This window comes from Artibeus jamaicensis, unplaced genomic scaffold, assembly GCF_021234435.1.
Source record: "Artibeus jamaicensis isolate MK-2021 breed Jamaican fruit bat unplaced genomic scaffold, CSHL_Jam_final scaffold_537, whole genome shotgun sequence".
NCBI classification, from domain to species: Eukaryota; Metazoa; Chordata; class Mammalia; order Chiroptera; family Phyllostomidae; genus Artibeus; species Artibeus jamaicensis.
The window spans coordinates 20,369,036-20,384,578 of NW_026522047.1; the positions used below are offsets into that span (position 1 = coordinate 20,369,036).

Genomic DNA, 15,543 nt, shown 5'->3' on the forward strand with positions numbered 1-15,543 from the left:
TGTGCTTACATAAATCTATGTGCACTTCTTTTCTTGAGATAACCTCTTACGAGTCAATAAAGACATACTTTAAATTTTGATAGACACTGCCAAATTGCCTCAAAGAAAGAATAAACAATTAACACCTCTTTGATTACTAGTGAAACTGAAGATATTCTCTCAATTCACTGGAAAGAAAATAGGAAACATAAATGACTATTCTAACCCTTTGAGCATTTTTATTGGAATCTTTTTCTTTATGGTTTGTAATTATGCATTATCTAAAATTAATGACATTTATCTCTGATCAACCATTACCATACTTGTCAAGTTTGTAATGACTTCTGCCATGCAGAATTCTAGAACCCTACCTTTAAACCATCTGTACCAGCATGATACAGAAAACAGAAATACCACATTTCTGTAAGACATTCCAGAAGAGAAGTCTAAAGCTCTTCTGAATGACTTATTCGTGATTCATGCTACCCATTGTTAGTCGAGCATTCTATACATTATTTTCCCATTAAATTCCCAGAATAAATATAAAACTTGTTCCATTCTTCTCAGCCTGAAACTCATTTCCCTTCCAAAAAGCAATGTCAGGTCAACCAAGCTGGGAGCCTTACTGCTTCACATCTGAAGGAAATCCCGCTAACTTCTCAAGCCATATCAATCATCAATCTCACAGAATTTCCATTATCAATTTTCTTAGAACAGATATTCTACACTGGCAGAAAACACTTCCTCACCAGCTACCACCAGCAAAACCGTTTTTAAACTGAGCCCTACCTCTATCGACATTAGGCCAATTTCTTTGATAATAACTACCCTCAGGGGTTGTTACGTGATTTAAATGTTTGGAGAAGCAGTAAGATCTCTGATACTTATTATTAACTGGGACCTTGGGCAAAGTTACTTAAGCTCTCTGTGCCTTGTTTTCGTCATTTATGAAATCTAGAGTGGCACCTACATCACAGAACTCTTTTGAGCATAAATTAAAGTATTTTGAGCCTGGACCACAGAAAACACGCAATGAATGATAGCTTCCCTTCCTACCCTTCTACTCTGTCTTTAAAATATCTTTTAAAAGTTCTATACAAACACACACAAAATGGAATATTCCAAGTCATAAAAAAGATGAACTATTGCCATTTGTCACGACATGGGTGGATATTTAAAGTATTATGTTAAGTGAAATAAATCAAGTAGAAAAGAAAAAAGTATGATTTTCACTCCTTTGATAGAAAACAAAAAGGAGCAAACTAACAAAAACTTACAGAAAACAGAATGGCGGTTACCAATGGGTGGGGCGTGGGGGAGCGCAAAGCGGGTAAAGCAGGTCGAATATATTATAATGGAGGGAAACCAGACCTCAGGTGGGGAGGACACACTAGAGTATGCAGATGTCAATTCCAATCTTTTCTATCTGAAAATTATATAATGTTACCAACTAAATTTAAATTTAAAAAAATTTTAAAGTTACCATGTTGCCCTTTCAGTCTGTATTTAAGGCTAAAAAGACACCCAAATTCTTCAATGATTATTCAAGTGACATTAAGTATAGGTAACTTAAACGAGATGAACTTTATAAAGTACCATTAGAAAATTCACTTTAAGCTTAAGGAACCAAAGGTAAAATTTTGCTGAAAAGTCTAGAAACTGTTAAAAAAAAATCGATCCTAGATTTAACCAATATAACAACAGAAAACAAAACACAGCCATAAACATTAGCTATTGTCCTCTACAAGAAAATCCGTTTATTAAAAGCCTGGCACTTGCTCACATAACTCCCAGAATTCCCTCAAGCTCAATCCTACTGTATCAGTGCATTTGGAATCAACTTTCTCTTTTAGTTAGGTAAGGCAAATCAACTTAATTCTGGGAATTAACTTGATAAGTAGATAAACCCTGCTGGGCTCTTTAATCAGGGGTTTTGTAGATTTAACTGATTCAGAACAGCATGGATCTGGGAGAACTTGACCTTCCTTGAATCATGATCAGTCTTAAGGCAGAACTTGGTCAATAATCAGCAGGTCTGATTACCAGGGCTCAGCCAAACAGAAGAATCCAGATACTGGACTGGTGGATGGCCCACAGCCTTGGTTCCTTTGGGAAGAGGAAATGGCAGCAATCTTCCACAATTAATCTCAGGATGATTACTAAACCCACCTCTAAGGGTAAGCGTATTCCTCCAGGATGAAGTCATCCACAGTGAATCTCTCCTCCATGTCCTTCTCCTTCCCAGTTCACTTTCCTTCTTACTAGGATTTTTGTTCACTGTTGACCTTCCCTCCATTTTCACCATTCTGCTCAACTGAGAGCTAACTGTAAAACGCTAAGGAAATAAATGGCCCCTATCCTAATACATAGGATTAACTTTACAATGAAGTACACATTTCTTCATACTGACAACTTTTTAAGATGCATATATCAATTCCCATTTCACCATCAACAGATTTGTATTTTTTCATTTTTCACAATAAAAATTCAAACTAGAGGAAGAAACGAGGTGAAGTAAAAACAACTTTCTACTCTTCAGTTCCAGGCATTTCTAAGAGTCAGGTCCAATCCCATGGCTACACGCCACTCAGTGAAGTACTTCAGGGACCAGACAGCTTTATTACACTCACTTGCTGCAATTCCCTCAACCCTGACGGCCACAGGATCACCAAACCAGGGTTGGCCACTGATTCTTATTACCAGTGACTAATTAAAATATTTCTGAGACTTATTTTTCTAATTGGTACTAGTTCTTAAAAAATCATCTATTTAGACTACATCTGACATTTTCTCTAGGAGAACTAGTGGTGGTTTTCCTTGAATTATTTCTGAAGTTGATAAAAAACTTCAGTAAGTGGTACACATAAGGTACCACCCACTTAAAAAACAGAAGTAATAAATCTCAAGACAGTGTTTGTATGAGGCTTTAAGCTGCATATGTAAAACAAAATTACTGTTTAAAGTGCTAACTCACCCTAATTTTAATGAGCTAAAATGCTCATTAAAAATCTGAAAAGACCAACAACAATGGTGGCTCTGAAGGAATCAGTAGGAACATAAAGCCCTCCTGACACTCCCCTAAAATTAGCACCAACTTTCAAAACTAAAGACACTACAGCAGAAAGGGATTTATACAAAGTGGTCTTTTTAAATCATATCAATTAGCAATAGCTATAAGAAAAATAAAGTCATGTGAAAAAATAAATAGACCAGTAATTTTATGCAAAGTTGTCCTTCATTCCTGCCAGCGAGAACATGTAATTTCCAAATACACCCTGCATATTTTCAACTCGGATAAAAACAAAAATCAAATTTATTGTTGAGTTAATTTAACATTAAACGTTGTCAACAGACGATCACCTCTGTAAACGCAGAGGCCATGTCTGGCATGTGGAATAATACTGACTTATCTTTCCCTTACCCTTGTGCTGATGAACGGCTCCTTCAAACTAACAGTTCTCCAGACATCCAAAGGAACAAAAAGGAAAATGCAAACAGATCATCCATCTAACATCTATCCAGGGAATAGCCAATTGTTTATTCAAGGCCCTTAAGGATCTAAATAAATAAGGGCCTTCGCAATACAGTATCATTAAACAAATGCCAATATTCAACTCTTAAATAATGTATTTTTAAATTTCCCTTTGTCTCTCTTCTTTCCCCTCTCTCCTCCTGCCCATTCTGGGCCAGCACAGGGAGGGAAAAGGCTATATATGCCCAAGAAAAATTCTTCATTAAATAAAAAATAAACTTTTTACTGAATAAGATAAGCCTCTAGGATCTAATATTATACAAGGCAAGGAATCAAATATTTCTTTCAACATTAACTATAAACATACTAATTAATACATGCATGGCCTAATATTCTAGTAAGTAGTATAACTATTAAATTTTGCAAATTAGCCAACACCAAGCATGTAAATTGCTGAAGAAGAGTCTGCTCAGTTCCTTTACTGGTTTTCCTCATTGATGCCATGCGTCACGGGAGACAACCAGCACAGGATATTTGAAAACAGAGTAACAGCATCTTCACACATATTGGATTCTGGGAAATGAAAACTTGGCTGATGAGAAACTTAAAAATTTCCAGATTTTGATACACTTAGTAACAACTGGTTTTTTTCTTTTAGTTTTCTTTAAAATATGTATATACAAAAAATAAAAATATGCAATACAGAAGTATACCTTGTTCTCTGATAACTCTTACCACTAGTCAAGCTAAATTTGCCATTGTTATTGCTAATAAAATGCTACAGAAGCCAATGAATATTATTCAAACTAAAATCTGAAATTTGTATGATATTCAATATTTGTTCATTAGTCATAGTTTTATTATTATACACTGTTTTAAAGTGTACATATGCAAATCCTCAACTTCTTGCACAATTATAAAATTATCTGGGTGAGAATCTTTGACCTCCCACAGAGTTGAAAACCTCGAAATCTTTTTCTGGGATCCAGTTCTAACCAGTCCTGCTTTCTCTTTAATTGTACTACATGTAAATTTTAGAAATCCCATTTTAACACCAAAATTTCGAAATAATTTTAACTTTTCTGCTACAAAACTCGTATTCTATGGTTTGTATTCACATGGTTTCTTCCAAGTCAATTCCGATTTTTGTTAATGCACCCTGTGCTACCAGTGTATTTTTACTGACCAATAATCTATTACTGTATTTGAACAGTTCATTTTTTGTTGCTACTCACTTGAACTGCAGTCTTTCCGAGGCACATGTTTAAGGCCCATGCAGACAGATATTAACTGTGCTTTCATACAGAGAAAACAATCCAAGATCAAACCAAGACTAATACCTAACTTACCCTGATCTGCGAGAATAAACTGCCCAGCTCAGCATGCAATTACAACAACAACCAATTCATCCACAAATCTTTTATTCCCAAAGCCTGCCTGAACCAGAAGAAAAATAAATTTCAATATAGTCTATTTTTTTAATGGCAAGTAACTTAAATCAAGAGACCCACCAAAAAGAAAACAAAAATCTATCAGTTAGAAATACTAAAGTCAGATAGACAATCGTATTGGGGTTTCAATTCCAGGTGAAAAGAGAACAGGATACAAAAGCAAGTATGGCAGGCAAAAGCACGTCCAGTGGGGCATGGGAGAGTAAGAAGTAGGATAACTGAAAACTCCAAACCCGGTTAAATCCTTCTTATCAAGGCATCACTGCTCAGGGCAGTGGAATGGAACAGAAGTAATAAACTAAAGTGGAAAAACCACGGAACAGTCACGACAGGAGCATACTGACAAGAAAGAGAAAAGGAAGAATCAGGTACAGAAACTGAACAAATGATAAAAAGAAAGACCACCAAAGAACATCTGTAATGACTTAAAAATAAATGACATATTTTTTAACAAATAAGGGGAGATAGGAAGAAGAGGAAAGAGCTAAAAATCCTAGCCCAAAACAGAAAAACCCTGTAACTATTTAAGAAGTGCTACCACCACAAATTATACAAAATTTTACTAATGGGGGGGGGTAACATGAACTAGATGCAAGATTTTGTGGGGTTTTGCCAATAAAAGCAAGAGTTTCCAATTCAGCATATGATTCTTCTGGGTAAGTAACACAGGGTAGAACATATGTAGGCTCACAGTTGTGAGAACACAGAGTTTATTCTTGTATTACTTATTATATTATTTTCCATACAAATAACTATAAAATTACTTTTGCCTCACCTGTGTTATTAAGGATTTATTGGAAAAAATACAATGGCTTCAAAAGGAAATTTATTACACTGTTGTAATCAAATACTGTCCGTATCTCAGCTTTCTGTTTATCTCTTCTGAAAAGTACATGATTTAAATTTTGAAAAATACATTTAAAAGCAATCAGAGGATCATATTCCTTTGTCCTGTAAATTGAAATTCAAGGACAATGTGCTCAAAATATGGTAACATATTTTACTCAGTGTACTGTGAACCTCTGAACTTAAGGAATTCACTATTACTAAATTTAAAAGACAGCACAGTTTCATAGATATTAGTAACTTCTGCCTTGTTTCCCAATGCGGTCCATAGAAATCACAGTTCATTTTCTTTTAAAGGGTTTTGGATGGGGGTAGAAGATCAGCCCAAAACAGATTACCGAACTGTTTCCCCTTCAAAGTCAAAAAGAAGCATCACAGTATAATGGAACAATAAAGAAGAAAAATCTTCTTTTGTATTTTTTCACTAAGACAACGAGGAAGAGAAGTAGCCGATGTACCACACTACTGCAAGATGCTCATGACAGGACGATGGGAAGAGGATGCTGCTCCCAAGTTCTATGGGAACTCGGTACGTTCAAGTCAGGAGCAAAACCCTCTGAGGTGCGCTACTTTATCAAACACACTAACAAATACACTATCAAATATACTATTTTATTTAAAAAGGTAGACTAGGTGACAGGAGGTCTGAGATTTCTGAAAAAATGAACCAAAAACATTATTTCTGATTTAATGTAATCCACCTAGTCATTCCTTCAAAATTTATTTTTCATTCATCTCATTCTAGAGTAACAAGAATGAATCCTTTTGAGTACATGCAATCTAGTGTTAATTTTTTTATGAAATAGCATTTAGAAAAATACTATTTATACAAAATAATATCTCCTTTGCCCTAACTTACTCATTTTATTATCACATAGTTTTCGAGTGTATCTTATATTAATATTAAGCTTCCGGTCAGCACCAAAGGATTTGATCTCACACCCACATTCATGCACCCAAAGGCTTTCGCACTGGGAAGGAGTAGAAAGAGATGAGCAAAAATACCATTTGGCTGGTGGATACACAATGCAATATACAGATGATGTATCATAGAACTGTACACTTAAAACCTAGGTAATCTTATTAGCCAATATCAACCCAGTAACTTCAATATTTTTTTTAATTACAGTAAGCATTATTAAACTACTATGGCTAATTCTAGGATGATGGTACACTTGAAGGCACCATTCCAAGTCTCTAATTCAGAAAAATATTCAAGAGAAAAAGTACTAGATACTACCTAAACATTTGATGATACACAACCAGATTAAAAGACCATGTGTCACAAAAACGTTCTCACACAAACTACTATCTATACAAATCTCAAGAGCAGGGGAAGGAAAAGAATATTTCAAACCAGCAGCATCCAATCTGTCATACAGTGCGGAGAAATATTGAAGTCCTCAATTTAATTTATTTGATACTACTCAACATATTCAGAAAATTATTAAGGAATCGATAGTTACAGGAGGTCTGTCCAGAACTATCCAGCCATGTACTGTGAAAAACAGAGACACTTACTGAAGAAGATATGAGAAACATTGTACACAGGTCAACGATGCCACAGTCCCCTTCAACGCAGGCAGCATGGGACCTGACACAGTTCTAATCGCCATCAGTTGCCCCATCATATTGTCCTGAATCCCACTGATGGTCTGAAATCTCTTCCCTTTCAAAGATGATTTTACTTTTGGGAAAAGCCGGAAGTCTCAGGGTGTTCATTCTAGGCTGTAAGTAGGGGTGAATAACCTGGGTGATTTGATGTTTTCACAAAAAAACTCTGCACAAGATGTGATGCCTAAGTGGGCATGGTGTCATGATGAAGCTGCCGGTCGCCGGTTGCCTATAGCTGCAGCCTTCTGAATCATCTGAGTAACTTCCATGGAGGAATGTTCAAGTTCAATGCAAAAATTGACGCAGATTCATTGCTCTGCTCACTCAGTCACTTTGAATGTGACAGCCACACAGTACACATGCTCACTCAACAGCATCTACCACCTCCACTGACTAGAACAGTGAGGCCTTCATTGTTCACGCATGCACAATGCAGTCCACCATCCTTGGCTGCCAGGTTACATTGATGTTGTTGCATAAACTGCTCTCCTCACATTAACGATGGCTGGATTTTTCCAGACAGACCTCATAAAAGCATAATGAGTTATAACATCCTAAAAAAATGTTTTAACTTTATCAAAAATCCAAAGCTCTGCTAAGATAGGATTGAAAACCATTTCTGTTGAAATCACTGTAACGAACTCACCAGGAGATTCTCCTCCCATATCGGGGGCTCTGGCTGACTCCGCAGGAGAAACCACACTGACGGCATCGGCAGGCGTGTGTGCAGCAAGCGTGGCAGGTAAGACTGATGATTTTTTTGTTGCAATGATGACACTTCTGTAGTAAAACAGAAAACAGGTTTTAAAATACAGAAGGTTAATTCAAGTTAATCACATAAATTCCAAAATAGAAAACAGGAAGCTAAACTGTTTTTCTAATTTTTTCTTCTCTATTTTGATATACAATAAAGAATATTCTCTCAAGAAACTTCAGTGGCATTCATATTTATTGCCTTTATAACTTTCTAAAAGTTATTTTAGAATCGAGACAATGGTCTATGGAAATATGATAATTTCACAGTTAAACTTAGATGTACTATATAATATTCTTTACATTTAGGATCATCTTTAACTATCTAACTTAAAATATAACCAAAGGTATATAAAAAAGAAATTTTGGCACTCAAGTGGAAAAGTAATTAACTTTTTCTTAACCTCAGAATTGAAGCAGAAAACTCAACGTGTTTCAAACAAAGATTTTAAAGCATTGTTAATTTAAAATCATAAAAACCTTAGAAATTTTATAAGGCTAAAAATGCAGATATAAACTATTTGTAACAACCCAATTTTTTAAATCCCCAAGACTGTGTTTAAATACCACTATATATAAAACAGTGCATAGATATAAGTGCTAGATGCAAAGATATCAAATCAAACTTGTTCACCTGGTATATTATTCCAACCCAGGTATTTATGATATACCAATTTCGATTAAAGTATAATACTTTATACCAAAATAATAACTAAAAGACCTTATTAGGCACAACTTTAAAGGCATTTTTAATTGTAGCTCCATAAACATGCAAGAACCCAGTTAATGAGGTAAAGAAGACAGCTGATATATAATGCACTCCCACGGCAGCGCTTACTTTTAATTACCTGGTGTTAACCATAAGCCTAAAGTCTTCAACATTCAATTTATTTAATCACATCTTCTGTTGACAATATTGGAACTGCAAGCTTCAAGTATTCCCTTAACACCTTTAAAGTATTCAGTTTCTAAATAAAAGTTACTTAGGTACTTGATCCCCATAAATTCAAAAGTGGAAATTACCTAATTTCCGTACTTTAAAAATACATTTTGTTTCTGTCGTTATATCAAAAAGAGATAATACAAAGTGAAATAGGTTCCGTCTTACTTCAGTGCCTACCATGTGACAGCAAACACTGTTGCCAATTAAATCAAGTTCTCTTGTGCGAGGCATGGCTTAGTCAATGTACTTGGGGGTAGCTGGTGTCACATCATTATAAGGGTGACTGCCAATGTTAACTATACACTAAAAAATAAAAGCAACAGCCACCTGAGCCCTCGATCCAAAATGGTGCACTTAAATCACGGTGGCTTATATCAGATGAAGATTATTGACTTTGGGGGAGTAAACATGACCCCTGTGTGTGTGCGTACATGTGTGCTGACGGTACAGTCAGAAAACAATACAAAATCTAATCTGTGCATTTGCTACTCTAGGCAGGAATGCATTGTTCAAGAAAAGCTCTAGCTACCTATTCCCTAGCAATCTACTTTTGGGAGAGAAAGAAAGGAAAAATATGAACAATGTACTTTCACATTCGTTTACAAAACAAAGACCGAGCAATATCTATTTTACTCATACAACAGATAAGGACTGGTACTCATCGAAGTGACAGAACATAGTATTTTAAAAACTGAAAATTTTTTATAATTACATTTACGACATAAACCTGCCCTATTCCCCAGCAATTCTTCTCTCAGCAATTTCCTCAATGTAACCTATGTCTACAGAAAAAGTGTGCTCAAAAATGTTCAAAGACATATTGTTAACAGCCAAAAACTGGCAATAGTCTAGAATCCTTTATGCAGAAAGATACATAAAAATATGGTGAGATGGGCCCTGGTCTCATAGCTCAGTTGGTTGGAGTATTGCCCCAATGTGCCATGGTTGTGGGTTCAATCCCCCAGCAGGGCGTATACAAATATCAAAAAATGAACGCATAAATAAGCGGAACAACTAATTGATGTCCATGTCTGTCTGTCTGTCTCTCTCTCTCCACCCTCTTCCTTTCTCTAAAATCAATAATTTTTTTAAATGGTGGTATGCTTGTACAATGGAACAATGTTCAGCAATGAAAAGAAACAAACTACTGATAAACACGGCATGAATGAGCCTCGACAGCATTATGTTAAGTAAAGAAAACCTCAAACGAAATAATGCAAACTTGGTACTTCCTTTTACATGAAGTTCTAAAAAAAGCAAAACTAATCTACAGTAGAAAAAACAATGAAATAATAATTCCTCTGAAGAATGACGACGGGGATTGGCTGGAAAGATGCATGAGGGAACTTTTAAGATTCATCTTGATTGAGGATTTGGGTTAACATAGGAGTATGGATTTGTCAAAGCTCATCAAATAGTGCACTTAAGATTGGTGTCTTTCATTGTATGTGCATTTTACCTTAAACTGTATTGATCTTTAGTTAGAGATCTGCATGCTGAAATGTTAGATTGAGGGTGAACGCATGTGTGCCACTTACTTAGTAATGCATCAAAAAATAAGGTTGACTGATGGAGAGAAGGACATTTATATAGCAAACAGTTAAAGGCTAATTGTGAAATCTAAAGGATGAGTATACAGGTGTTCACTGTATAATTCTTTCAACTTCTCTAGATATTTGGATATTTTTATAATGAAATGTTGGAAAACTGGGGACAGAAAAATATGACTACAGATGTTCCACAATACACACAATCTCTACTTATCCAAGGTGGCATGACTAAATGTAACAAAAGATCACCCAAATAAATTCAATAAAATCTTTTTAAATAATAAAACTATGATTCAATAAATTAAAATAAATTAAAACAAAAGCATTTGACCTCATCTCCAATCCTTTAAACTACTGACATTAATAAAGCTTTCCGTCATGAACAATACCAATTCTTTATTGCAGTTCATGAAATACTGGTTGTCCAAGATTTCTCACATATTTTCATTCCTTACATATCTCAAGTGTGGCTTCCTACACTTAACCCAGCGTTCCTCACATGCTTCTGCTGTAGGCGATTATGGTTCCTGAGCATGTAGATTATATTCCAACTCCCAGCCTTGGTATAGGCTTTTCCTCTGCTGAGATGCCTTCTTATTAGTCCTCACGCCAGCAGACTTCCTTCTCTCCTTTCAAAACCTTGCTCAGAGGTAAGCCTCCCAAGACTCTCCAAGTCAAAGTTCATGATCCACTATTCTTTGTGCTCCCAATCAATCCTATGATATAAACTTACAAATTATTAATGGCTATGATTAAGCACTGACATGTCAAGAATTATTTATTACTCAATTCTCAAAATAAGTCCAAGGTGCATGACTTCCATTTTAAAAATCAAAAAGAAAAACTCAGAAATGTAAATTAACTTCCAAAAGTAAATGACAGAACTGCTCTACAATTCACGGTCTGTCTCCACAAGGGCCTCTAATTCAAACTGCTTCCTCATGTTGACCTTTTTTAAAGTTGTACTGAGATCCAATTCACATACCACCTAATTCACTAATTTAAGTGTTTAGTTTTTACTATGTTCACAGAGCCACACAACCATCACCACAAGCACATTTACATTTAAACATATTCTGTATTATAATCAATTATAAGCAATAGTAATAGTTTTCCAAAATATAAAATTATGTATATACTACTACTAACAAAAATATATCTGCTCACAAATGGAAAAAGTTGCATATGTTAGCACAGCCATATACTTAGTAAAATAAAGAAATATTTATTTAGTAATACATAGAAAAATAAAGCTCATCAACTTCTCACTGTCTGATTCAAGTCATTTCTTAAGAGATAACATAATGCTTCAGCTTTGAGCCATGTAAAAACGAAAAAAATCAAAGTCATAATAATCCAAGTAAAAGGAAATTAAGCAGTAGGCGGATTTCACAATATTTTCATTCCCTTTACCAACTATTTTCAGTATTATAAAGTTTCCATGTAAAAGACTAAAATTTTCAACAGAGGGGATTTTAAGCTGCCATATGTATCATGCACATCAGTATAAATCTAAACTAGTAAACCATGTTCTTATTGTTTAAAAAACAATGTAGAAATTTAAATTTACCACTACTCAAGACTAATCATGCAAGGACTAAGCATTTCATACTTTTTATCAAGCACTTTGGAAAACACAAATAAAATAAAACACATTTGACACAATGTTGAGAGCCTATATGCCAGGTAGGCGATGTGCAGAAATATTTCTAGCATCATCCTCAAGCTAAATCTTAAGTTTCCATTTAAGAAGCAAGCTGAAATATTTGTTAAATTTTAAAGTGCAAAGAACTGAATTTTTAATATGTGCCACCAATTTTAACAAAAAGCCCTTCAAACTCTTTGGCATAGAGAACTTGGAAGACAAATATGTTTTTTAGTTATGCAAGCTAGTGTTCCAAAACTGTCAATTCAAAAGTGTATGTTAAAGTATAAAATGTTACTTATGATACCTTTTTTCTTTACAAACTCACTAACCTTAAGAATAATATTTGTGAGGTACTATGCTAAGTACATACATAGATTATCATATATATTCAACCACCCATGAGTTAAGGGCCACATATTATCCCCATTTTAATGATGAAAAAGAAGTAATTTTCCTTAGATTCCACATAGAAAGAAAGCATAAATACTGTTGACCTTTTTTTTTTTACATGAACTAGGGAGACTTTTTTTTTAAGTTTCTTTATACTTACTAACAACAGACAAAGAGTAACAACATTTTCCAGATCACTAAGGTTCAGAAGTTCCATTTCAGAATCACATCAGTTTCAAATATCACAAACTTTCACATAAATGCTATTTTATTTAACATGCAAATAGTTCAGTAAAAGAGAAAAGAGCATTTTAAACCTAGCACTTTAGTCCCTAAGGATCTAGTTGAAAAGCCAGACAAGCCCTTGAACTTTATCAAGATAAATCCCTGGTATCCACTAATCACCAGAGAGGATCTTCAAATTAGATAAGAGCAAGAATTTTGGCATGGGAATGAGCACAAACACCTTGCCTTCCAAAAAGGCCCACAACCTGGCAGCCTTTCAGCAAGGTTCCACTCATGTAGCTGTTACTCTAAATTTTCCAGCTATTGCTTGAGAGTTGATAAATCTTAAGATATGAGGAGAGTTGTGATTTCTGACAAAGCATTCCAGAGATAAATACATGATCAGAGGGATGCTTTGAAATTCCCAAAGATACTCCACTGGTCTACAGCTGCATGAAAAGAGTTTTCAAAAGGTGTCTCTTGCTAAGAAAAAGAAGGGGGAACAGAGCAGCTGGCTTGCCATCAGACAGTACGTTAAATGCATGCCAGACATGTATGTCCAAATAACATCCTGAAAAATGCCATCCCCTAAATTCCCCTTAGTTTTCTTCTTTTTTGTATTTTTCCCATTACCATTTAACCCCCTTATAACTCCCTTCCCCAAGATCACCACACTGTGGTCCATGAGTCCTTTTTTCCTTGTTTTCAACAAACCCCTTAATACGCATTACCTAGGCATGGTTTCCTAAATAAGTGCACAGCCTCTGCACAGTAGGCATCACTAAGGCAAAGTTGAATTTCTACACTATTTTAAAAAGATATAAATGCCAAAATATATGAAATTTGGGACATTTACAAGAAAACAACTTTCTTGTATTAGTAAGATAAATTTTAAAATCTACTCTCAATCATGTCTGAGTGCTCAAGCTAACTAATACAAATTTAAACAAATTCTAAAAATTGAGAATATTTTAAAAATCTGATCACTTACACCTTTTCCACTCTCATAAACAGCCATTGTTATTAATAGTTTGAGGTATCCTTTTTCAGGTATATATGAACATATTTATGTTTTTTTAAAGATCATAAATCCCAAACTATTTTGTACACTGCTTTTTTCACTAACAATGTATCTGCAACATTTTACATTGATATATAATGTTCTTTTTCTCTCTGCAGTGGCTGCATACTATTTACTAAATGCATAGCCAATAAAACATGTTGCCAAAGATCCCTCATAGACTAGCAAGAACGCTTATGCTGCCCAATGACAGGGTCCAGAGTGAATCCCCCATGGTGCAAGGCTTAGCTCCACCACTGATCAGCACAAGTGCTGAAGTAACTTACTGTCCTCTTGCTCCAGTTTCTTCATCTGCAAAGTACAGATAAAAATAGTATCTATCTACCTACCTAACTAAAAATGCATTTTGAATAGAACTTCACAGAATAAAAGCTCAGTAGGTTTTAGCTTAATTTTGAAATTCCACTTGCAGAAAACATTTGTATACCTTTTGTGTAAACTTCTAGAGGTGCATTAAGTTTACAGATTTTAAATTTTAATTTAATATTGCCATCTGTCCCTCAAAAAATTATACCAATATGCCCTTTCAACAATATTAAAATGTTTCTTCATACCCTCACTAACTCTAGGTATCATCTTTTAAATCTCTGCAAAGATTTATCACACAGCTATTTTAGTATTTACTTCCTTCATTATTAGCAATATAGATCACCTGTACATATTTGCATATTAACAGTATTTTTCTTCTTGCATGAACTACCTGTTCCTGCCATTTGCCAACTTTTCTAGCAGGTAAGTCATTTTATTGACACATGATTTACCATTGTACTGACGGGTTAGCATTACATGTGTGTACTGAGAGTGCAGCCCTTTTACCTGTAACAGGTATCTCAGGTACTTAGTGGCCACAGGCAAAAACACACACGTAACAGGAAGCAGCAGTGACTGAACGGCTCATCAGACAGGACAGCTCGGTTTTTATTTACTGAGTGATCTCTACATGCTGAGTGCTACAGAATAGTCTATCTTCAATATCACTTCATACCAACACATATTGTTCTGCCTTTTTTCCTCGTTAATAGTTATAGAATATTACACAATTTAGGGATAAGGAAACTGAGGCTTGGGAGGATGAGGTAATAGGTCCAAATTCACTAATGAGCAATACAGCCAGAACTCAAACTCAGTGTTATTTACTAAAGTATTTTATTCCTACATTATAAAGCCTATTTTTACAACATGAAAAATACACTGGAATCTAGCAACCACATGACACACTGATGGTCTATTTCTCTGGACATTAGACTCCATCAGTCTCATCGCTCCAGGACACGGACCTAAGACTTTCAACGGTGCTAGCAGAGGGGATAAGATGACAAAGGATGGTGGCAAACATTCTCCGCTAAGATTGTATCCCCTTTGTGTTCTTTCAGAACATCGTGATTACTGTAAAGACTTCTGACCCATCTGGATGTCCCATGAACGACACACGGCAAATCTGAAGTAGAAAACTAGAAGATGAGAAGGAATAAAGGGAACAAGAGACACACAGAAATAAACACCCAGACTGAGGGGCTGCTCTTCCAGACCAAAGGACAACAAAGAGACGCAACAAAACACACCACATTATTCTGAACTGGATCCTTCTACC

At 35.2% G+C, this 15,543-nt stretch overlaps 1 protein-coding gene across 1 annotated transcript in view; it reads right to left on the reverse strand.

Moving 5' to 3' along the window:
- LRBA (LPS responsive beige-like anchor protein) overlaps positions 1–15,543 on the reverse strand; it is a 526,673-nt gene that overhangs the window by 394,071 nt on the left and 117,059 nt on the right. Inside the window, exon 31 of the mRNA XM_037141420.2 lies at positions 8,009–8,142. Within this exon, the coding sequence (XP_036997315.2) occupies positions 8,009–8,142 (134 nt within the window). The remainder of the gene's footprint in view (positions 1–8,008; positions 8,143–15,543) is intronic.